This window comes from Chiloscyllium plagiosum, chromosome 3 (assembly GCF_004010195.1).
Source record: "Chiloscyllium plagiosum isolate BGI_BamShark_2017 chromosome 3, ASM401019v2, whole genome shotgun sequence".
Taxonomy (NCBI): domain Eukaryota; kingdom Metazoa; phylum Chordata; class Chondrichthyes; order Orectolobiformes; family Hemiscylliidae; genus Chiloscyllium; species Chiloscyllium plagiosum.
This window is the reverse complement of record NC_057712.1, coordinates 116,490,961-116,514,331: the sequence shown is the minus strand read 5'-3', so window position 1 is coordinate 116,514,331 and position 23,371 is coordinate 116,490,961. Positions and strand designations below refer to the sequence as shown.

At 40.2% G+C, this 23,371-nt stretch overlaps 1 protein-coding gene across 1 annotated transcript in view; it reads right to left on the bottom strand.

The window, feature by feature from the left end:
- Positions 1-23,371, bottom strand: part of mrps5 (mitochondrial ribosomal protein S5) — a 137,951-nt gene that overhangs the window by 109,565 nt on the left and 5,015 nt on the right. Inside the window, exon 2 of the mRNA XM_043687173.1 lies at positions 7,466-7,609. Coding sequence (XP_043543108.1) covers positions 7,466-7,609 — 144 coding nt within the window. The remainder of the gene's footprint in view (positions 1-7,465; positions 7,610-23,371) is intronic.

Below are 23,371 nucleotides of genomic sequence, written 5' to 3'. Positions count from 1 at the left end.
GGGTCGGTGTGGACTTGTTGGGCCGAAGGGCCTGTTTCTACACTGTAATCTAATCTAATCTAATCTAAAAAAAAGCACCAAATTATGCTAGAGCATTTCTTTTCTAAATTGATGAACCCTATCAAAAAGAGAGAAAATCAGGCAGGACTTGGAATTGGAGATCTGAGTTGCAAATGCAAATCAAATGCCTCCCAGGATAATAATATAGCTTTTCCTTAAAGAGAATTAGCATTTTTCAGGCCAGAAGTCATTTCCTCCACATAGCAACTTCTAATCATTCATTTAATCTATCCAGAAAACTCATACCTTCGAAGGTTAGAAATATAGCTCATTTATATTTTAACATAGTTCAGTGAAAATCATTGGGAGAAAGATTTCTGCAGGCTATTGGTTCACAGTTCATAAAATCACGGAAGGCTACCAAGAGTGCAGAGGCAATAAAATAATTGAAACTATCGGTGCATCTAAATATTCTGCAATTTTTCTTTAAAAATGAAAACCTCCATTGGGAAAATCCAATGACAAAAAGAAACTGCAGTAAAGTGGGGTCAGATCAAATAGCAGAGTTTTGTGCATACATCTCCTCCCCATGCAAGGCTCACTCAATTTCTGATTAACGTAAACATAGTTGCTAAAAATCAATGATTGTGCAGACCTGTACAGAAGGGGACACTGTACTGAGCAGCATGAAACCTGACACCTGTTTAATAATAGACAAAGTAAAGAACAATTTGTTGCTTTCAGTTTTATTCCCGGATAAAAATGATCCGAATTACTTTTTTAAACTGTAAAGCATGAAAGTGTCAAACATCAACATCAATGCTGGGAATGTGGAGCAACAGCGAGGTCACTGATATTGCAGCATCCATCTTGCCACTGGATTTGCTGGATTTTGCAGAGGCAACACAGATGATATTTTTCTCGGGATTCGAGGTGTCCGCTGTTCTTTATCAATGTCTCCAATGCATAAAGAAAGCCAGCTAACACTGCTGCACTGCAGACTAAGGAGTTGCCAGGTTTGAGATTGTGTGTCAACCATCTCACTGGACGTAGCTAAAGGTTGATTTGAGTTTTGTTGTCTAAATGTGGCAAAAAGTTTGGTTTTGTGTGTGCGGTACAGGCAGGCCTTAACATACAATGACATACAGATCGTAGGACATTTAGACATATGAGGTTACAGATGCACAGATAGTGCACCAAAACAAGAACAACAGTAGGATTTGAAATTTGAACAGTCCACTCAGCAGTGAAATAAAAGCAGGGAAGATGCTGTTGTTCAGTTCTTTAGTTTTGTTGACATTGAGGGAAAGATGGTTACCTTTCCCCACTACACCAAGCATTTCACCTCCTTCCTGCATTCTGACTCATCATTGTTTGCGGGGTTGGCACACTGGATCACTGATAAGTTTTATAGTTGATGCCTCCTCTCACTGAGAAGTGCTTCAAGGATAGGCAAATTGATCCACATTATCCAACAGCCCGCTATGTAATGCAATTGTCGGGAACCAGAATTGTGTGACAGGCAAGTTTAGGAGCTTGGTCTTGCAGATATATAATCTTGCAACCATGAATACACTGATAATGGTTTGGAGCTTGGCCTCAGAATGTGTTATATGCATGTTGTCTGCATACCGTAACTCAATGAAAACAGTTTGGACAATTTTGGTTTGGGGGTCAAGGCAAAACAAAAAAGGTTGAATTGCTTCCAACTCATCCTGTAGACTTGATTGACTTACTGGGGAACTTCATGGATCTGGAATACAGTGCTGCAGTGAGGAAGATGGAAAAGAGCATTGATATAGCCTTGCCTAACATCAATTTACACATGTACTGGGGCTGTGGTGGACCCATTATTGGGAATCCTGGCTTGCAGCAGGCAGAGGATTGTGATGAATTTCTGCAGACGTCCAAATTCAAGGAGAAAACTATATTTTTTCCCTTCATGAGGTCAAAGGAGGTCATGTACAAAGGCTGCACTCTCTGCAAATTTCTTGGACTCAGCTTATTGTGAAGACCATGTCCACTATGCTTCTTGATAGGTGGAAAATGTATCGAGATTCCAGGTGGGGAGAAGGCAATTGATCAGAACTCTTGCAATAACTTTTCCTCGACTGTTGGGCAGAAGCGTATAGATGGGTACACCTTTTGTGTTTACTACAATGGATCTCCACTCCTTTATGAAAACTATCACAATCAAACACCTTGAAGATCTCCTGGCATGTTCTCCTCTTCTCAGATGAGAGAACTGAGGTCACCCATTCACGTCAAAAGTACTGCTCTGCTGCGTTTAATATTTTGATGAAGAGTTCTTCTGCCATATGAGCTTTCATCTGTCAGATAGCCATTTCAAATTTATGTTGGGCTGGGGCTGTGCCTAGTCTTTAGATTTAGGTTTTATTGTCACATATGCTCAAGTACGGGGTACAAGAGTATAGTGAAAAGCGTACAGTGTTGCCACACGGCACCATCTTAGGTACAAAAGTTTAGTTTCAGAAGCAGAAAAATAAATAAGTTAAAAAAGTTCAGCACTACACAGTCTTCCTAGTATAAAACTGGGAAAATAAAGACTTTTAATTTTTTCAAATTTAACAGTCCTTTCTTAAGCATGGGCCTTCAGATGCTCCGAGCTGGGCTTTCCCCAATGTTCATGAGATGTGGGTTCATTGGTTGGATCAGCATTTACTGCCCATTCCTATTGCCACTTGATAGGAGTAGCCTCTTGAAGCCACTTCAGAGGGCAGTTAAGAGACAATCACATTGCTTCTATTCCAAGTCATATGTAGGTCAGACCAAGCAAAGGAATGACAGATCCACTTTCTTCCACCTGGTCAGGCATTGGAACCTGCTTATCAACAGAAATATTCATATCATTTTTGTCAGACAGGAGTTGCCTGATGTGGGTTGTATCTCCAACCTTACCTTAAAATAGCAACAGCAGAAATGCTGCCATGGGAAAAATCAATGTCAATGGTGTCAAGGACTCTGAAGACAGGCTGACCTCATTAGAACTTCACAAGAATGCTCAACAAGCAGCAAGTATGGAATGCCCATAGTGTCTGATCTATCCCCGAACTCCATCATAATCAGCCCTTGCTACAACACTCAATTTTTTTTCTAGGAACCATCAAGACTGGCTCACCAAAAATATTAACTAAAGGTATTAGATCATACCTTGTTGAAACCAATATATGGGGCAGTAAAGAAAACACATCTGAACCTTTGGATGCAACAGAAAGTTAACTATTCTGTCTAAATTGCAGGTAAATTACTCCTGTACAATTCTGGATACTACACTTCGAGGAAAGTGTAGCCTCACAAAATAGGAAAGAACAAGACAAATAATCTGCTATGAAGACAGAGTTACTTTGTGTTTGACGGGTCTGAGCTTCATGACGCTGGATAAACTCAAAGCAAAAGATTATTTAGAAAGGCCGACCCACAGTGTTTCATGGCTGATGAAATTCTTTTGTAAACTCTGCTACAATGTAGGAAAATGCATTTGCCAGAAGGTTCCACAAACAGCACCAAAATAAATGACAAGATATACACTGGTTTTATGGTGATCATTGAGGGCTAAAACTCAAAGGCTTTTCCTGCTTTTCTTTGCATCACATCATAGAATCCTATACTGTTGTTATGATTCTAAACCAGACCATCTCCAAATCGTGCTTTAAACTGATTAGGGCCTAATAACGTTTTTACTTTTAAAGTAGGCAGAAAGGTAAGATCTGGGGGGGAATTCTAAGAAAATAAAACCACAGGATTCTATTTCTCTGAATGAAAAACGATGCTGTACAAGTAAGAACATTAACAACGTAGAACACGTACTACTTATTTCTAACACAGTGAATTGACTGTGATTCAATATCACACAGAGCACATCAAATAGCAAATCCAATCAACACAAATCCCATGGATTTCTCAGTAACTCCCCACAGATATGTCAGTGGGTCATCAAATCTCAAACTCTACAAGGATTTACAATCCTTTTGCCAAATAGCTTTGAAACTACCTCACAAGAGCCATTCTCTCTTGGATTGCCTCTATAATGGCTCATGTTCTGGTTGGTCACCCTGCTTTCCAGAGTTCATGCCACCCTGGACTCTGGAAACACCAGTATTAATTCACTGGCTCGCCTCCAGTTTTACACCAATGGCTAGCTTTACCAAGCTGGATCAGTTTCTGGGTTTCCCCAGAGTGCTAATTTTGCTCAGTTGTACAATTAAAGATGCTGCTTACGAGTTTTTCAACACTCACCTGCAGCTGTACTAAACTATGAGTGGCACCAGCTTCTTGTGAGTCCCCCACAATCTTTAGGACCTTTCTAAGCCCCGGCACCTGACAGTCTGATAGCTACTGGACTGTTAAAACAGACAGATATTCAACTGTTTCAGGACTTAAGGCATTGCCTCTCACCCAAAAGATGGCTCATCCACAATGCAATATTCCCTCAAAAAGCGTATGTCACGTTTTAAAGAACAATTTAAATTTAACTACTTAAATCACAGGCTGAGGGTCTGGAATAAAGCTTCGAGCGAGTCAGACAGTGTATAAAAATTAAATAAGATCCTTCCAGGGATTCAAAGTAATTTGGCTGAGGCAGATAAAATGGTGCATTTAACTCACGCAACAGAATTGTTCACATATCAAAATGAGCAACAGTATTTGGGGCGGCACGGTGGCACAGTGGTTAGCACTGCTGCCTCACAGCGCCAGAGACCCGGGTTCAATTCCTGCCTCAGGCGACTGACTGTGTGGAGTTTGCACGTTCTCCCCGTGTCTGCGTGGGTTTCCTCCGGGTGCTCCGGTTTCTTCCCACACTCCAAAAGATGTGCAGGTCAGGTGAATTGGCTATGCTAAATTGCCCGTAGTGTTAGGTAAGGGGTAAATGTAGGGGTATGGGTGGGTTACGCTTCAGCGGGTCGGTGTGGACTTGTTGGGCCGAAGGGCCTGTTTCCACACTGTAAGTAATCTAATCTAATCTAATCTAATCTAATTTGCACTTCATTGTTCAATGCCATTGGGTGACAAATTAGAAACTTGACAGAGGGAAAAACAACACCACTTTTGGTTGGTCTTAATATACAATGGAGCTCAGAGAGTCTGCATTTTAAAATATGAAAGTATGGCTCAATGATAGTGCCTTTTTCCATGCTCAGTCAGGCCAGAAAATTTTCATTACTTGTTGTATGCAAGGGTGACAAGAGACAGCTAACTGCCAATCCAACCAAAGGTTGAGAGAGGGGAAGTTGTTTTGTTGTGATTACATCTTCTGTCAGACATTGATTGAAAGCAAAAAATATTTTTGAATAGTTTGACCAACTTAGCACATTATGGACCGGAATAGACTAGGACAGAAAGAATTGCGAAGCATCTGAAGCCTCCAGGGCGTGCACTCAACCTCAAACTGAAGTCTTGCATTGCGATAACGTTCCTGGTTCAATATTGCTTAAAGTTATTAGAGCATCTATCTCAACATTTTGTGGACTGAGTACATCAGAAGTTTAAATCTCATTAAAATTTTAGTACAGATCTTTGCTGCTATTTAATTATTACTTTTAATAAACCCCATGGTTCATAGATTGTAGCTCAAGCCATGCAAACTGCTACAGTGACTATATTTTTGTGATCCGCGGACTAGAAGGTTATGAGTGTGTGTCATTCTCAATTAATTAATTACAATGTGGATATTTTCCTTTGATTTACAATAACCTATATTTATATAACATTTTGTAACATATTCCAAGGCATTTTGCATAATACTACTCCCAAGCTCACATTATGGATCATTGGGAGCACAAGCACTGGTATAGCCTAAAAATTGTGACTCCTGATTTTCACATCCTCAGAATAACAAAGTGAGCATTGCTCAAAATTTATTTCTGCTTGCAGGTTACAAATCCAAGCCATAACTTGCAACTGATCATAACATTCAACTTTAAATATTCACACTCCAATATAAATTCTAAATAATATTAGAAGCTCTTAAAGTGAATATTCCCTCCACTCCTCCAATTTACATGTTAGTGACAGAAGAGAATATGGAGGTTATTTTGGAGCATTAAAATACTGACTAACCCAGTATTTTTTCCTGCCATATCCCTCAAAACCATAATGTGAAACAGCAGACAATTAGTCTGAGTGGCAGCACTGCTGGCCTCACAGTGCCACGAGGCAGGTTTGATTCTAGCCTTGTGCGACTGTCTGTGTGGAGTTTGCATGGGTTTCCTCCCACAATCCAAAGATGTGCAGGTTAGGTGAATTGCTAAATTGTCCATAGTGTTCAGGGATGTTGGTCAGGGGAAATGTGGAATGGGTTTGGGTGGGTTGCTCGCAGACGGGTGGTGTGGACTTGTTGGGCCATTTTGTTTCCACACTGTAGGGATACTACAATTCTTTGAACAATTAAACATTAAAGCTTAGTCACAGGAATATTTCAATGGAAAAGTGGCACATGGGAGCAGGACGAAGAGAAGGAATTATTAAATTGCACATAAAGTTTCCATTAAAGTTTCTCAGACCATCTCAATGGGATTGTGCATGCATGTAATTTATTTACTGAGTGATATGATTTAAAAGTAACCAATCAAGCTTTAGTCTTAAGCAAGATGAAGGTTAATTTATACAAAAAACACAAAGATACTTGAATAAAATGTAAAGTTATAACTAACGAAGATTAACTGCAGAGAAGAATGGAAAATACTTAAAAAGATGAAGTGTAGTTTAGTCCTTTAAAAGAAACCCATAGCTTGCAGACAAAATGTTGGTTGTTCTTCATAGCTAAAATACTCCAACCCAGGTTAAATCCTGGTGAATCTCCTCTGCACCCCAGTTGAAACTGTATTTCAAATGTGTTACATGTTTGTTAAATTGTCAGACCTTTCAAGTTGGTAACACCACTTAAAAATCAATATCTACCTACTGCAAAACCAAATTTATTACAGACAGTCACTGCACATTTTTGAACAAATCCAAAACTCATAACTTAATTATTTTTGGATGTGATAAAATGTTCTCTAAAGAGTTAAGGACAAAAATAATCCAGATAGGAATATTGTACCTCCTTACTTTGCAAAGACAGACTGTACATCGCTTTGCTGCTGGCACAGATGGTATAAATCAGTTTGAACAGCCTCCAGTATTAACAATTTATAATGCAACAAAATAATCAAAAACTGTTCTTCATGCTGAGCAGCAGCATGGTGTCAATCTGACCAGGTCAGAATGAAACGCAGCTACAATACTAACGTGTACATGCATGGCATCTACTTTTCAGCTTCACCTGAAAATGCTAATTTCAGGAGCTCCTTGGTTAACTAATAAAATCATCTTACTTCTCGTTTTTAACAACACTATAACAAACCTAGCCTCTAACTTCTGAATATTAGCAAGTAAATGGAAACACTGAATGTCATAGATATTAAAATGCTTTAGGCCACTTTTAGCACCAGGAAAATAAACTTACATTTGTTGAAGAAGCTGCTGTATCTATACTGATGGAACACAAAAGGGAGTGGCATCAATGTGGTCAATCCAGTCTGGGTTACTGAGGTACACTGAAGAAAGGGGCAGACTGTCCACTTCCCAATAGTGGTCGCACATACCTTTCCTACAAAAAGAGGGGGCAGAGATAGAAAAACAGGTTTTATAAAGTCAAAAATGTGACAACACAAAATTGCAGGCTGTTAAAGAATATTAAGATGGTAAATAGTAAGACATAGGGCAGAATTTCTGTCCCTAATATAAACACAAAATTTCAAAGACAACTGGTCAGTTGGCCATGTTGCAGAAGCTAGGATGTTTCAAAATTTGAAGTTTCCTTGTAGCCCAAATGCAGTAATTATGCACTGGTTTCATTGTTTCTAGACAAGTTATTTGCAAGATTACACTGCAAATAAGAAACTTAGCAGCATTCAGTACAAGAAACATCTTCAACATTCTGTAGAAAATACTTTGTATTTGTTTATTATATCCTGATTTTAGATATAATTGAAGTGATTCGAATTTTGGAACTGAAGTCTGTTCTGGATTAATTGGGCCAATGGGTAGATGGAGTTTAATTTGGATAAATGTGAGGTATTGCATTTTGGTAAGACAAGCTAGGGCAGGACTAATAAAATTAATGGCACAGCCTTGGCTTGTGTTGTAGAACAGAGACACCTAGGGGGTGCAGGTACACAATTGTTTGAAATGTGTGTCAAGTATATCGGGCGGTTGACTTCATTGCTCAGACCATTGAGTAGACAATTGGAACGGAATGTTGAGGTTGTACAGGACATTGGTGGGGCCTCTTCTGGAGTGCTGTGCGCTTTTGGTCACCCTGCTATGGGAAGGATATTATTAAACTGGAGGGGGTTTGGAAAAGATTTACCAGGAATGAAGGGTTTGAATGAAAAAAAAAGCAGGATAGGGTGGGATTTTTTCAACTGGTGGGTAGAAAGTTGAGGGGTGACCTGAGAGGTTTAGAAAATCATGAGCAGATATAAGATAAACAGCAAAGGTCTTTTCCCCAAGGTGGGGGAGTTTAAAACTAGGGGTCATATTTTTAAGGTGAGAGGAGAAAGATTTAAAAAAGGACATGAGGGGCAATGTTATTTTCTTTAGAACATGTATATCTGTTATTGTGTAGAATGAACTGCCAGACAAAAAGTGGTGGATGCAGGTACAGTTACAATATTTAAAATAGATAAGTACATGAATAGGAAAGGGTTGGAGGGATATGGGCCAAATGCAAGCAGGTGGAACTATATTAGTTTAGGAACATGGTTGGCATGGACTAGTTGGACTGAAGGGTCTGCTTCCATACTGTATGACTCCAAGACATCAGATTTTGTTTGCTTTATTCTCCCCCCCCCCCCCCCCCCATTTTAATGCAACAGATGCATATTGCCAGGTGTGGAAGGTTTGAGTTATAAAGAAAAGCTAGATAGGCTGGGACTTTATCACTGGAGCATAGGAGGTTAAGATGTGACTTTATAGAGGTTGATAAAATAATGACGCATACAGACAGGGTTAATGGTAGTTGCCTTTTCCTAAGATGGGTAATTTCAAGACTAGGGGGCACATTTTTAAGGTGAGAGGAGAGAGTTTTTAAAAAGACATGAGGCAACTTATTTTACACAAGATGGTTCGCTTGTAGAATGAACTTCCTGAGGAAGTAGTAGATGTAGGTACAATTGCAACATATAAAAGGCATTTGGACAGATACATGAATAGGAAAGGTTTGGAGAGACATGGGCCAGAAGTAGGCAGGTGGAATTAGTTTAGTTTGGGATTATGTTTGGCATGAACTGGTTGGACCAAAGAATGTTTCCATTCTGTATGACTATGATATCAGAGATGGAAAAAAATTGGAATAAATAAAATTGGAAGCATATCCAAATTACAGATACTAACCTCACATGAACAAGCAAATCAACTGCAACCAAGGTTGAACAGAGTTCCATCTGTTGCACAGATTCCCAAAGTTATATAATTACAGCACAAACTGCAAAAGTTTCCAGCAAGCAGCAGATTATACAGAAGCTGGAAAATATCACAATACTACTTCACATGAATGTTTGTCCAGAAGTGGATCCAGCTCAGAATGAAGGCAGGAACCACAAAGTTGAACACCATAAATAAGATTAGTCTTGTTTCAGAATAAGCACAAAATTGATAAAACACAAATGTAAGATTTATTTGCAAAATTATTAAGTAATGACATATTTTGCTCCTACTGGTATGAAAATTTAAAGACAGACAAGTAATAGTTCTCTGAGATATCCCTGCTTAAAGCCATTGGAGATTTGGAAGAAGCTTAAGATGTTGTTGCATATGACATGTCCATTTTAATTTCTGTGAAACTGAGTCAGCAAGGCCAGCAAATGGTGGGTGAGCATCCAGGTTTATCCAAAGATTTTGCAAGTACCACTTTTGTTCAGTATTGAACGCCTTGGTGATGTCTAAGAAAGGAATGCAGGCCTTTGATTTGCTCAGGAGACCTTTTTTTTTTGCATTGATACAAGTACAAATGCTATGTCTGCAGTGCCTGTATTTGCTCTGAAGCTGCAATGGGTTTCTGGGAGGTTTTCTTCTGTGATGGTTGACAAGCCTGTTCAGAATACTTCAGCCAGTTTCTGTCCAGCAGTAGTAATGAAGTGATCCCACAGTAGTTGCAGTAATATAACTTTTGCCCTTTAGTTTTGGACAAGGCAATGATAACAACATCAGGATGACCTTGTGAAATGTTGAGTTTATATTATGGGAAGGACAACCTGAAGGCTTTGGGTGGAACACCATTAAATCCAGGGACCCTGTTTCTCTTTATCTGGTTCATGGCAGTCAGTTTCCTCCAATGTTGGGATCTCATCCCCAACTCTTCTTTAACAAATGGCTGTGCACTTAGCATTGAAGAGAATTTCCAAGTGCTGAGACCAGCGATCCAGAATGGACTCTTTGGTTCATATATAGTTTCTTGCTATTGACACTCATCAGGGGATTTTTGGGTTTGATATGCTGACCCATAGACAGACTTTAGTGCTTCATAGAAGCTTATGTTGCCAGTAACAGCAGACAGTTGAGATGTTTTTCATTCCCACGAGTGCAATCCAATCATTTTGAATGTTTCTCAGTTTCTGAACACTTTATTATCGGCTGTCATTTTCTCTTGGCTAGCCAGCCATACTAGGTCATCTTAACACCAGCATTATCCTGCAAAACATAGTAGTTGCTTTCTCAACCTGCCCAAACACTTGTAAACAATTTTTCATCTTCTCTTAGAACTTTCAGCTCCTGAAATCTCTTTAGTATTGAACCCTTGACTTTGTACTGCCTTTGCTCATTCCATACTTGTCTGAATCAAGTTTCCACTGCCACGTCTCCTTATTCTACCAGCTCCTGAGGTGTATCAATACCCTTCTCACAATTCATAAGATCTAAAAGTTGAATCATTTGCAAATTGCAAAATTCTCTCCCATCATACAATTTTAATTAGATCTAGAAAAACAGTGATCCTCTTACGAGCCCCAGGAAAACCCTTTCTGTAATTTGAAAAAAAAACCCATTCAAACACAACACAACTAGTTTATTAGAAAACCTTGATCAAATTAAACAATGAACGGCCCTTAACAAGCCTTTTTTTTTCTTACAGCTGGACTCTTTAGTTTTACTGGCTTATAACCAAAACATTTAGAAATAGTGACCTCTCTTTCTGCGAGGGCAGTCTGAAAATAAAGGGAGTAGCATCCTCATTCCAGCAGACTTCTATCCTCCACTGAGCAAGGGCTCCGAGAGCTAACTGGCCACTGGGCCCAGGGATTTAAGTGTTGTTGCCTCCAGTGGCATACAGGTTGTGGCAGTGATGCCCATGTCCTTGCACCTCTCAAACATTCTGAACAGCCAATGTGGCTGTATAGGGAGAAGACTTATTTCTCTAAGCCTTCACTTTCAACCTGCCGATAATACAACAGATGGCTTCCTCGCCAGACAGGGCCTTGTGCAGAACCATGGGCTCCCCTTGATTAATCTATATTTATACATCATAACACGTTAACATCACAAACAAATTAGAACAAATTATCCATTTGCATGGCCTAACAATCAACTATGTATTGTATTAGCACCTTTGGAATGATCAGATATCAACCATGCAATGATACGACGTCAGCATTGGATGCACTAATCAGTTTTCAGGCAGGTCTGAAGACCAAACAAAACACTTTAAATGTTAAATATAATCTTAAAGCACACAAAGTTGAAACTTATGACTCCTACAAAATTATAAAATTGCTTGTGCTGCACATTCTTATTTCACCTGCACTATTGCCCAGAATCAATCTGATATAAAGTATCGTCTGAAGATGAAATTTTCAATTTACTGTTGTTTATTGGATTTGTTGTTTGGGATTTCAGCTGCCTGAAACATGGACACAATTTTTGTAACAGCATTTAATAGGTGCCCAGGAAACATAAATCAATATAGATAATGTTCACCTCAACTCCAGGCAACACAAAATAAAGAATATCTCATTTAATGCATCATGGTCTGCACTGATCACCCACTCAATATGAAAAGCAGCAGCAGTCTTAATGCTGAAAGGCCAGAATGTAATCCTAACCATGGGGGTTAAATTAAAGCGCCCACACAGCAACATAATGAATAATTATATTAATTCACATCCTCTTATGGTTAGCAGCCTCAGAGTGCCAGCGACCCGGGTTTGATCTCAGCCTCGGGACTGTCTGTGTGGAGTGTGCACATTCTCCCCATGTCTGCATGGATTTCCTCAGAGTGCTCTGGTTTCCTCCCACAATACAGAGATGTGCAGATTAGGTGAATTGGCCAAGCTAAATTGCCCATGGTGTCCAGGGATGTTAGGATAGGTGCATTAGTCAGGGGTATATGTAGAGTAGTGGGAGAATGAACCTGGGTGGGTTAAAGTCGTTTAGGGAAGGACATCTGTCATATGACTCCAGACCTATAGCAATGTGGTTGACTCTTAACTGCCCTCTGAAGTGGCCACCAAGCCGTTTGGTTGTATCAAACCACAATATGTCCTCAAACAAAAGGAAAAATAAAATTGGATGAACCACCTAGAATCAATTTTGCCACCTTAACAACAACAGCAAACACTGCTCTGTTGACCTTGCAAAGTCCTCCTTCCAAACATCTGGGGAGTCTCACAGCCGAGTCAAGCAACACCCTAGGAGTCTTCAACATGGACTCGGACCCCACAAAGTCTCAAGAAACTAGGTCAACATTGGCAAGGGCACCTCCTACCAATTACCAGCCACCCTTCCCCTCAGCTAATGAATCAGTACATCTCAATGTTGAACACTACTTGGAGGAAGAACGAAGGTCGTGAGAACACAGATTATACTGGGTGGGAAGTCTCAACTTTCGTCACCAAGAGTGGCTCAGCAGACCCATTACTGAATGATTGATCACAGAGTCAGAGAGATGTACAGCATGGAAACAGACCCTTCAGTCCAACCCGACCAGATATCCCAACCCAATCTAGTCGCACCTGCCAGCACCCAGCCCATATCCCTCCAAACCCTTCCTATTCATATACCCATCCAAATACCTCTTATATGTTGCCATTGTACCAGCCTCCACCACATCCTCTGGCAGCTCATTCCATAAACGTACCATGCATGTGAAAAAGTTGCCCTTTAGGTCTCTTTTATATCTTTCCCCTCTCACCCTAAACTTATGCCCTCTCGTTCTGGACTCCCCCACTCCAGGGAAAAGACTTTGCCTATTTACCCTATCCATGCCCCTCATAATTTTGTAAACCTCTATAAGGTCACCCCTCAGCCTTCGACGCTCCAGGGAAAACAGCCCCAGCCTGTTCAACCTCTCCCTGTAGCTCAGATCCCCCAACCCTGGCAACATCCTTGTAAATCTTTTCTGAACCCTTTCAAGTTTCACAACATCTTTTCGATAGGAAGGAGACCAGAATTGCACGCAATATTCCAACAGCGGCCTAACCAATGTCCTGTACAGCCGCAACATGACCTCCCAACTCCTGTACTCAATACTCTGACCAATAAACAAATATACATCTTAAAGAAATATACACCGGCCTTGCAGCAGGTGGTGAAAAATCCTAAATCAATCTGCCCGCCTACACCAGAATAGGTAAGAATGATCACCGCATTGTCCTTGGGGAGATCAAGTCCCATCTTCACATTGAGGATACCCTATATAGTGTTATGTGGTACTGTGTACCATGTACAAGATGCACTGCAGAAATTTACCAAAGCTCCTTCATGCATTCATACCCAAGACCACTATTATCGAGAAAGACAAAGGCAGCAGATACATGGGAACATTGCCAGCTTCAAGTTTCCCTCTAAGCAGCACAGAACCCTGTCTTGAAAATGTACTGCTGTTCCTCAGGTTTCACTGGATCCCCTCCCTAACAACACTGTGGGATCACTGACATCAACAGCTCAAACAGGCAGCTCACCATCACTTTGTCCAGGGCAACTAGTGTTGGGCAATAAATGATGGCCCAGGTAACAATGCCCGCATCCCATGTATGAGTAAAAATAACATGGGTAATTGTGTCTTTAAGTTCTGAAGGCGATTTTCTCTTATGGTACCAATATGTCAGAGATATACGTAATGTTTTTTTTAATTCAATGTCAGACATTTACGAGCATATACAATTATTACATGTAGTAAATGCAGTAAGAGATAGAAAAATTCTGCTTTTGTTTCTAGTTGAAAGCAGGATGGTGTAGTCCAGATTTTTAATAATAAGGGAATAGAAACAGACCTGGGACAATAAGTTATACATCATAAAGAAAGCATTTGTTTTTCAGGTGTACAAGTTTCCTGTAACATGCTGACCAAGCCTGGTTTCAATGAAGTAAGTGACATAAAAACCTAAGTGAATGGTATTTATTTTGAGAAATTCCATCACTATAAGAAAACAAAAATAGAGCAGTGATTTGAAGAATCAACTGCCTATCTTTGTGGGAGACATCTGAACAGAATATATCTACACACAATAAAAAAAAAGTCTTAATCTAAACCACAACGCCCACATAAGTAAAAGCTGGGTGACATTATAGGGGGTTTATTAATTCCAGGAAAATTAGATATATTACATTGTTCCACTTCTGGCACTTCAGAGATTTTTTTTGAAAAGGTACTTAATCAATCTAATCAATAGAATTATGATTTTGTTTCTTTTTGTAAAGCTGATTTTGACCTTGTAAAAATCTTTAGAGCATGTCCAAGTGCCTGGTGTGCCCAGTGGGATAAAGGCTTCACCATGAATACATATTGAAGGATTTTTTTTATTTTTGTTCAGCATCAATGGCAGAGGTAGCATCTAAACAAAAAAAGTGCTGAATCTACCAGCTTCTATGCTCCAGCTCCTATCCAAAACGAAGAGGGTGCTGTCACTTATTAAAAAGCCTAAATGAGCTTTTGGAGGAATGCAAAGCAGAAATTTGCAAAGTTAAATTAATACAGGCAAGAACTGCATTATCTACTGAACAAGATTTAATAGTGGAGTCGTGCTGCTGAACTGAATCCGCCAAAGATTTCAAAGTGGATTTTCTAGCAATTGCTGCATTGGAACACAAATGACATTGATAGTTAACATAAATTACCTTACTTTGTTTTATTAGCCATTGGCTCAGTATTTAGATTCTCAACTAAGTCAGTAAGTTGTGGGTTCAAGTCCCAGTTTGGAGACATGAACACAAGATGTAGACAAACACACTACTGATGGAGCTGTCATACATTTTTGATGTTAAAGGAAATCTCTGTCCTCAAAAGATTCCACAGCACTGTTCAAGGACAAGTTGGAATGATCTGGACATACTGATCTTTTGGTTTAGCAAGATGTCATGTGTTTAAGACCTTCATGTGTACAAAGTAGCTGGCTTTTTATTATATTACAGCAGGCCAAAAATAGACTATTGAGGCATTCAACAGCTTTGAGCCATCAACAAGTGAAATCCCAAGGTACTGTTTAGCATGGTCAGATGAAAAAGAGCCATTGGATGAATAGCTCAGATATACATCATAGCTGAAAGGTTGAAGACTTTATGGTCTAGAAAAAGGTTGAAACAGTTTAGGTAGAGGTACAGAGTCACTATGAAACAGGTATCTGTCCAACAAAAAGCACGGCAAATCCAATCAGGCCAATTGCTATCCTACCCATCTCCTAATTGACGACAAAGCAATACAACTTTTAAATATTTCCATTAATAACACCTCTAGAATTTTCAAAACCTTGGTAAGCTTCATTGTTCCATACTATCAAACATTTATTTTTCTCTGGAAATTTCCAAAAGTTTGATTCAGTCTTTCCCTCAGATGTCCAAACTTTCATCTATAAGCTTCTTGTACTAACTCCTATATATTAACCAAAGCAATCTTCACCACAACATAGTCGGCAGACCACACATCTAAAAATCTTCAATAAATTTTCGCTGTTTTTCCTATCAAAACATGTTGAATTTTTCTGGACAGAGTAACTTTCTCAAGTACAAAAAACATTTACTACACTTCTTTCTTCCTTCTTCATTGAAATCTTGTTCATTTAATCGCTTCATTGCCACCATTCTTCCTCTGGTCAGAAGGAAGCTTCCAAGTGGTGTGGACATTAACTATAAGATGGATAGAAAAAACATTTCAACCTCAACTAGTTGAAATCCAAAAAAAAACACAACACTGACCTAGCTTGTAGAACTTCAGTTCCACAATAGTGGAGGGAATGACCTAGTGGTATTAACACTGGGCCCTTAATCCAGAGACCCAGGTAACATTCTGGGAACCTAGGTTCCAATCCTGTCACAGCAGATGATGGAATCTGAATAAAATAAAAACTTGGCCTCAAGAATTCTAAAACCCTTCTTCTCAGGGTTTGACTGTCTCAAGACAATCAAAGAATCCTTCACAGTGTGGAAACAGGCTATTCAACCCATTAAGTCCTCAGCAACTCTCCGAAGAGCATCCCACTCTGACCCATCCCTCTACCCTATCCCTGTAATCTTGCATTCCCCCGGTTACTCCATCTAGCCTGCACAGTCCTGTACACTATGGACAATTTAGCATGGTCAATCCACCTAATCTGCACATCTTTGCACTGTGGAGGAAAGCGGTGAACCTGGAGGAAACCCATGCACACATGGGGAGAAAGTGCAAACTCCACATAGTCACCCGAAGATGGGACCAAACCCGGGTCCCCGCTGCTGTGAGGTAGCAGTGCTAACCATTGAGCCACGTGCCTCCCACAAGTTCTGGCCCATCCATCAAGATCAACAAACATGGAACATTTTACCTACCTCAGAAGCTACCTCGCATTGAAGAGTGACATCGTTTGATGAGATGTTGAATCGCCACAATCTGCAAGCACTGCCTTCAGGTGCCTAAGGATAACAGTTTTTGATGACTGACATCCAAAACTGATACCAGGAGCCTTGTGTATAAGCCAGTCAGCCTTCTGGCTCTTCTATATGGATCTGAAACCTGGAACTACATACAGACTCTACCTTAAGGCCCTTCAGAAGTACCATCAATGCTGCTTGAGATAGATTTGCTGCATTGCCTGTGAGGACAGGTGTACTAACACTGCTCATAAAGCAGATAATAGCACCAGCATAGAGGCCACGATTATACGAAACCAGCTCCACTGGGCCGACCACATGTTTAGACTGCCCGAGTTCCGAATGCCAAAACAAATCACCTTTACCCAGTTCAAGGAAGACATTCGAACGAAAGGATCACAAAGGAAGCATTTCAAAGGTTCCCTGAAGGTCTCCCCCAATAAACACAACACAAATGTGACCACGTGGGAGACGCTCATTCAAAGAAAGCAACTTGGATGAAGCTCCTGTATGAAAGCGTACAATTCTTCAACATCTAATTGACATTTACACGAACCAACATTTTCCTAGCTACAATCAGTTCAGAGGAAGGGACACACGGCCCAAAACATTAACTCTGATTTCCCTCCATAAATGCTGCCAGATCTGTTGAGCTCTTCCAGCAATTTCGATTGCAATTCTTCCAGAACACCCTTTGGGAAGAGTAAGTATGGGAAAGGAACCAGAGAAAGAAACGCCAGCGACTTTAAGGCCAACGAAGCAATTCCACCTCTCAGGCACACCTGCCAATGTGTGGTCAGAGATGTGGCTCATCAATAAAACAAGGAACCATTGAATCTGTCCAGGCCACTGATAACAATCAAACTCATTAGCAAATGTTTGCTGATAATGTATAACTGAAAAAAAACCCAAGATATACAATTGCCTCACAGGAATCACAGGGTAAATGCAGGAAGGATGTTTCACGATCCAGGGGAGTCCAGCATCAGAGGACACACTGCTGATAATGTATAACTGGGATGAGGAGTAATTCCTTCAAATGGAGGGTGAACCACCTTTGGAATTCGCTACACAAGAGACAGACACTAACTGAACAAGACTGAAAATGATAGATTTCTACATACTTAACACATCAAGCAATGCAGGGATAGTGCAAGAAATATGTTGGATTAGAAAATCAGCCATAATCACATTGAATGATTGTCAGCATAGGCTAGATTTATCACTTACTGCTCCACTGGCTGCTGTGGTGGTGGGATTTGAAAAAATGTCACAGAATACAAGTGTGGACTTAAAGGTTATTAAATCCAATGGCATTTCTGCCATTGCCAGATATATTCCTGGCCTCTCTGAGCACAGGATCAGTCCCAGGGGACTGCAGGACTGCAAATGTGACACTGTTGTTTAAGAAAGAGGCAAAAGATAACCCAGGAAACTACAGGCCTGTCAGTTTGACATCAATAGTGGGAAAATTGGTGGAGGCCATAATACAGGAAAAGATAAATATACACTTCAAGAAAAATAAATAATAGACAGTCAACACAGCTTTGTCAAGGGCAGGTTATATCTAACAAATTTGATTGAATTCTTTGATGAGGTGGCACAGGCAGTGGATGAGGATAGTGCTGCAAATGTGATATATTTGGACTTCCAGGAAGCATTTGCTACAGGGCTACATGGCAGGTTGGTTAGTGAATTAGAAATTATCGTTACTGACATGTCCTTGGCAGCACAAATTAGAAGTTGGCTTAAAGATAGGAAACAGGAAGGTAGGTATAGATAGGCATTTCTCAGATTGGAGACAAATTGAAAGTGATGTTCTCCAAATATTGATCCCAAGACCCCTGCTTTTTCTGATTTCTATCAGTCATTTGAGATGTGTGCTGAGAGAAAAATCTCAATTTGTAGCTAGGGAGAATAGTTAATGTGAGGAGGATGCTGAGCAACTACAGAGGGATACTGAGTTAGCCAAATGGGCAGACACCTGGCAGATGAACTTCAATCCAGAGAAATGAGAGGCAATGCATTTGGTAGAAGCAGCATGGAAACACAACATAGACTTATTGAGGGGAGTACAGGAGCAGAGGAACCTCGAGCATAATTCTCTGAAAGTGGGCAGGCAAATTGAAATAGCAATTAAGATGACTTATTGCTTGGGTTTCATCTTAGAGGCATAGAGCTTGAAAGCAAGGAAGTGAAGCTATACCTCTACAAATTAGTGATCAGATCACCATTCTAGGTACCTTATTTAAGGAAGATGTTAAAGCTCTGGTGAGGAAGTGCAAAGGAGATTTATTAGAATGATACCAGAAATAAGGGATTTTAGATACATGAAAAGATTACAGAAATTGGACTGGTTCCATTTGGAGCAGAGAAGATTAAGAGGGGACCTTATTTGAGTTGCTCAAAATTATGAACAGTTTTGACAGAGGTAAAGAAGGGTATTCTTCCATTAGTTGATATGTCAGGAATTAAGGGTCACAATTTCAAGACTTTCAGCAAGACAGTTAGGAACAATACAAGGAGAAATTTTATTATTCAGAGTTAAGTTTTGGAATGCACATTCTAGGAGAGTGGTGGAGGCAGATTCCACAGAAGGTTTCCGGATTTATATTTGAAAACGAAGAATATAGGACCAGGTTCAAAAGGTAGGTAATTGACTGGCAGATACTTTGCATTACTCCAAGTTCAAAAGAAGCTGCTAAAGGACATTTCCTTCTTTTGTTCCAGGGAGCAGTTCATGAATTTATTGAAGTTCCTGCTCAAGAACAAATGCAGAAGACAACATTTCAAAAGCATCAAGCGTTCAGTGACCATTTGCTTGATATGAAAGTTTAAATGTTTGTAGCTACTAATTTGGTAATGAGCCGATGATTCACACAAACTTGTCAGAGATGATGATTATGGCACAGAACTGACAAGTGCCCATAATTCTTTTTTATATTTTCTCATAAGTAAAAACATGCAGTAAAATCATAGTGGTGAGTAGAGAAATTAAAATTACTTTAAAAAATGACAGAATGAATTTAAAACTAATAACACTAAGAAAATACAGTATAGAAGAGAGGAAGCAAAAAGATTAAAAAGGACTCAGTGGAGATATAAAAAGTCAAATAAATAAAATGAACTAAACATAGGATTTTATAGATAAACATTAAAATAATAATTAAAGGCACAAAAGTGATTAAACAAAGGCATTGATACTGAATGTATATTTTGCCTTTCTTTTAAAAAAAAATGGAAGAGAGAGAGATACGGGAGTGAAAAAGTATGGGAAGATGGGAATATTTGGATGTGATAGCTATAAACATAAAATCATATCAAAAAACTAGCTTTGATGTTCTGAACTTCAGTTGCATTTTGCTTGTGCTTTTCCATTTCTAAGATAATGCTCCCTCACAAAAATCTATCACAAGCTTTATAAGCTCCAACTGACTTCAGCTTTCAGATTGGAGGTGGAGAAGTATGGTAACAGAGAACAGGGGAGGGAAAGCTGCATATTTCTACTTCCACAATGAGTTTTAAAATAATAATTCAGGGGACGTGAGCATTGCTAGCTAGGTCAGCATTTATCACCATTGCTAATGTCCTTCAAACACTGCTGGTGAACACTCTTATTGAACTATTGCAGTCCAGATAGGGGCAAGTTCTGGAATTTTTGACCCAGCAATGGTGATGTATTAATAAGACAGTTCTAAGTCAGGATGGGTAGATTCTCTCTTGTTGGAGATTTGATTCGATTTATTTATTATCATGTGCAGCTAAGTACAGTGAAAAGCTAGGTTTGCAAGCAGTACAGGCAGATCGTAGTAAGCAAGGACATTCAGATCATAGGGTGAAAAAAAATTAGAGACATATGGGTTACATCACAGAAGGCATGTGTAAGGCAAAATCAACATTAAACTTCAAGTAATATTGATCTTGCTAGAGAGCCATGCATCAGTTGAACAGCAAGGAAAGAAGCTGTTCTATAACCTGTTGGTATATGTGTTCAAGCTTCTGCCTGATAGAAGAGGTTGTAGGAGAGTATTAGAGAGTATTACCATGGTGCGATGGGTCTTTGATGATGTTGACAGCCTTTCCACAGCAACCAGCCATGGAAATGGAATCCATGGATGGAGGCTTGGCTTCCGATGGTCTAGGCTGTGCACACAACTTTCTGTAGTTTCTTATGGTCCTGGGTACAGCAGTTGGCATACCAGGCCTTTATGCATCTGGACAGTATGCTTTGTCACTCCTAGAAACTTGACGCTCTCCACCCTCTCAAGCTCAGCTCTGTTGATGTACACTGTGGACATGTTGTCCTCCTTTTATTCTGAAGTCAATGTTCAGTTCTTTCATTTTGCTGATGTTGAAAGAGACGTTGTTAAAAACATACCATGTTACCAAGCCCTCTTTCTCCTTTCTGTATTCTGACTCATCATTGTTAGATATCCATCCTACCACAGTGGTGTCATCAGCGAACGTGTAGGTGGCAATCATTCGGAATTTGGCAACTGAGTCATGGGTGTACAGTAGGGGCTGAGGACGCATTGTTGGGGGCTGTAGAATTGAGTGTTATTGTGAAGGATGTGCAGTTGTCTATCTTCACTGGTTGCGGTCTGTGGGTCAGGAAACTTGGGATCCAGTTGCAGAGGGTGGAGACAAAACCAAAGTCTCAGAGTTTTGAGATCAGTCTGGAGGGAATAATGGTGTTGAAGGTGGAGCTGTAGTCAATGAGCAGGAGTCTGACATAGATGTCCTTATTGTCCAAATGTTCAAAGGAAGACTGCAGGGCTAGGGAAATGGCATCCACTGATGACCTGTTGCGTCAGTAAGCAAATTGTATGGGACCAAGGCAAGCTGGGAGACTAGAGTTGATGTGGGCTAGAACCAGCCTTTCGAAGCACTTCATGAGATGGTAATTGCCTGGCACTTGTGTGGCATGATTCTGACTTGCCACTTGTCAGCCCAAGCCTGAATAGTGTCCAGGTCTTGCTGTGTTTGGACACGGATTGCCTCGGTACCTGAGGAACTGTAAATTATGGCAGATATGGCCATCACCGAACATCTGACCTTCTGATGAAGGAAAGGTCATTGATGACATATATGGCTGGAGTCAAGAGGGTGGTGCTGGAAAAGCACAACAGGTCAGGCAACATTCGAGGAGCAGTAAAATAGATGTTTCAGGCAAATGCCCAATCAGGAATGAATGCCCAAAACGTCAATTTTTCTGCTTCTCAGATGGTGCCTGACCTGTGTTTTTCCAGCACCACACTCTCGACTCTAATCTCCAGCAGCCGCAGCACTCACTTTCACCCCATAGATGGCTGGAGTTTAGGACACTATCTAGAGGAACTCCTGTAGTGATCTCTTGCAACTGAGATGATTTATCCCCCAACTTCAACCATGTTCCTTTGCTTTAAGTATAAATACAACTTGCATGCAGCCTCTTTATGATAACAACCAAATTAGTGCAAGTTTGCACATCTACATTGACGACATCCAGCTGTACCTCTCCACCACCCCTCTCAACTCCTCTACTGTTGCTAAATTATCATATTGTTTGTTGTTCATGCAGTACTGACTGACCAGAAAGTGATTTTTTTTTTTCTTACATTCCCATATCCCATAAAGAAATACTAACATGGCCAGCATTCATTTCTAATTGCTTTTAACTGAGGGATCTGCTAAGCCACCAAAATACTCGACAGACACCACAGGGAGTGGAGTGCTTTATTTCCCCCTCCAACTCTATTTTGACTTAGTCCCTGTCCTCCCCTTCACTTTTTTGATCACGCAGCATTGCCCTTTGAGGAGAAGGGCATTGCTTGTCACTGGCCCCTCGGGAGATTCCTTTCTTGCTAGTGGTGGAAATTGAATAAAGATTTGTACACTTGTTGTCTTTCACTTTGTCCTACACATGCACACACACCACATGGGTGTTGGGGAAAACATAAGCACTACCGCAGTTAGGAAAAAATATATAACTAGCAGAAGTTAAGAAAAAGAAGGAAGCATATGTCAGGTATAGATAGGATAGATCGAGTGAATTCTTAGAAGAGTATAAAGAAAGTAGGAGTATACTTAAGAGGGAAATCAGGAGGGCAAAATGGGGACATGAGATAGCTTTGGCAAATAGAATTAAGGAGAATCCAAAGGGTTTTTACAAATATATTAAGGACAAAAGGGTAACTAGGGAGAGAATAGTGTCCCTCAAAGATCAGCAAGGAGGCCTGTAGGTGGAGCCACAGAAAATGGGGGAGATACTAAATGAATATTTTGCATCAGTATTTACTGTGGAAAAGGATATGGAAGATATAGACTGTAGGCAAATAGATGGTGACATCTTGCAAAATGTCCAGATTTCAGAGGAGAAAGTGTTGGATGTCTTGAAATGGTTAAAGGTGGATAAATCCCTAGGACCTGATCAGGTGTACCCGAGAACTCTGTGGGAAGCTAGAGAAGTGATTGCTGGGCCTCTTGCTGAGATATTTGAATCATCGATAGTCACAGGTGAGGTGCCGGAAGACTGGAGGTTGGCAAACGTGGTGCC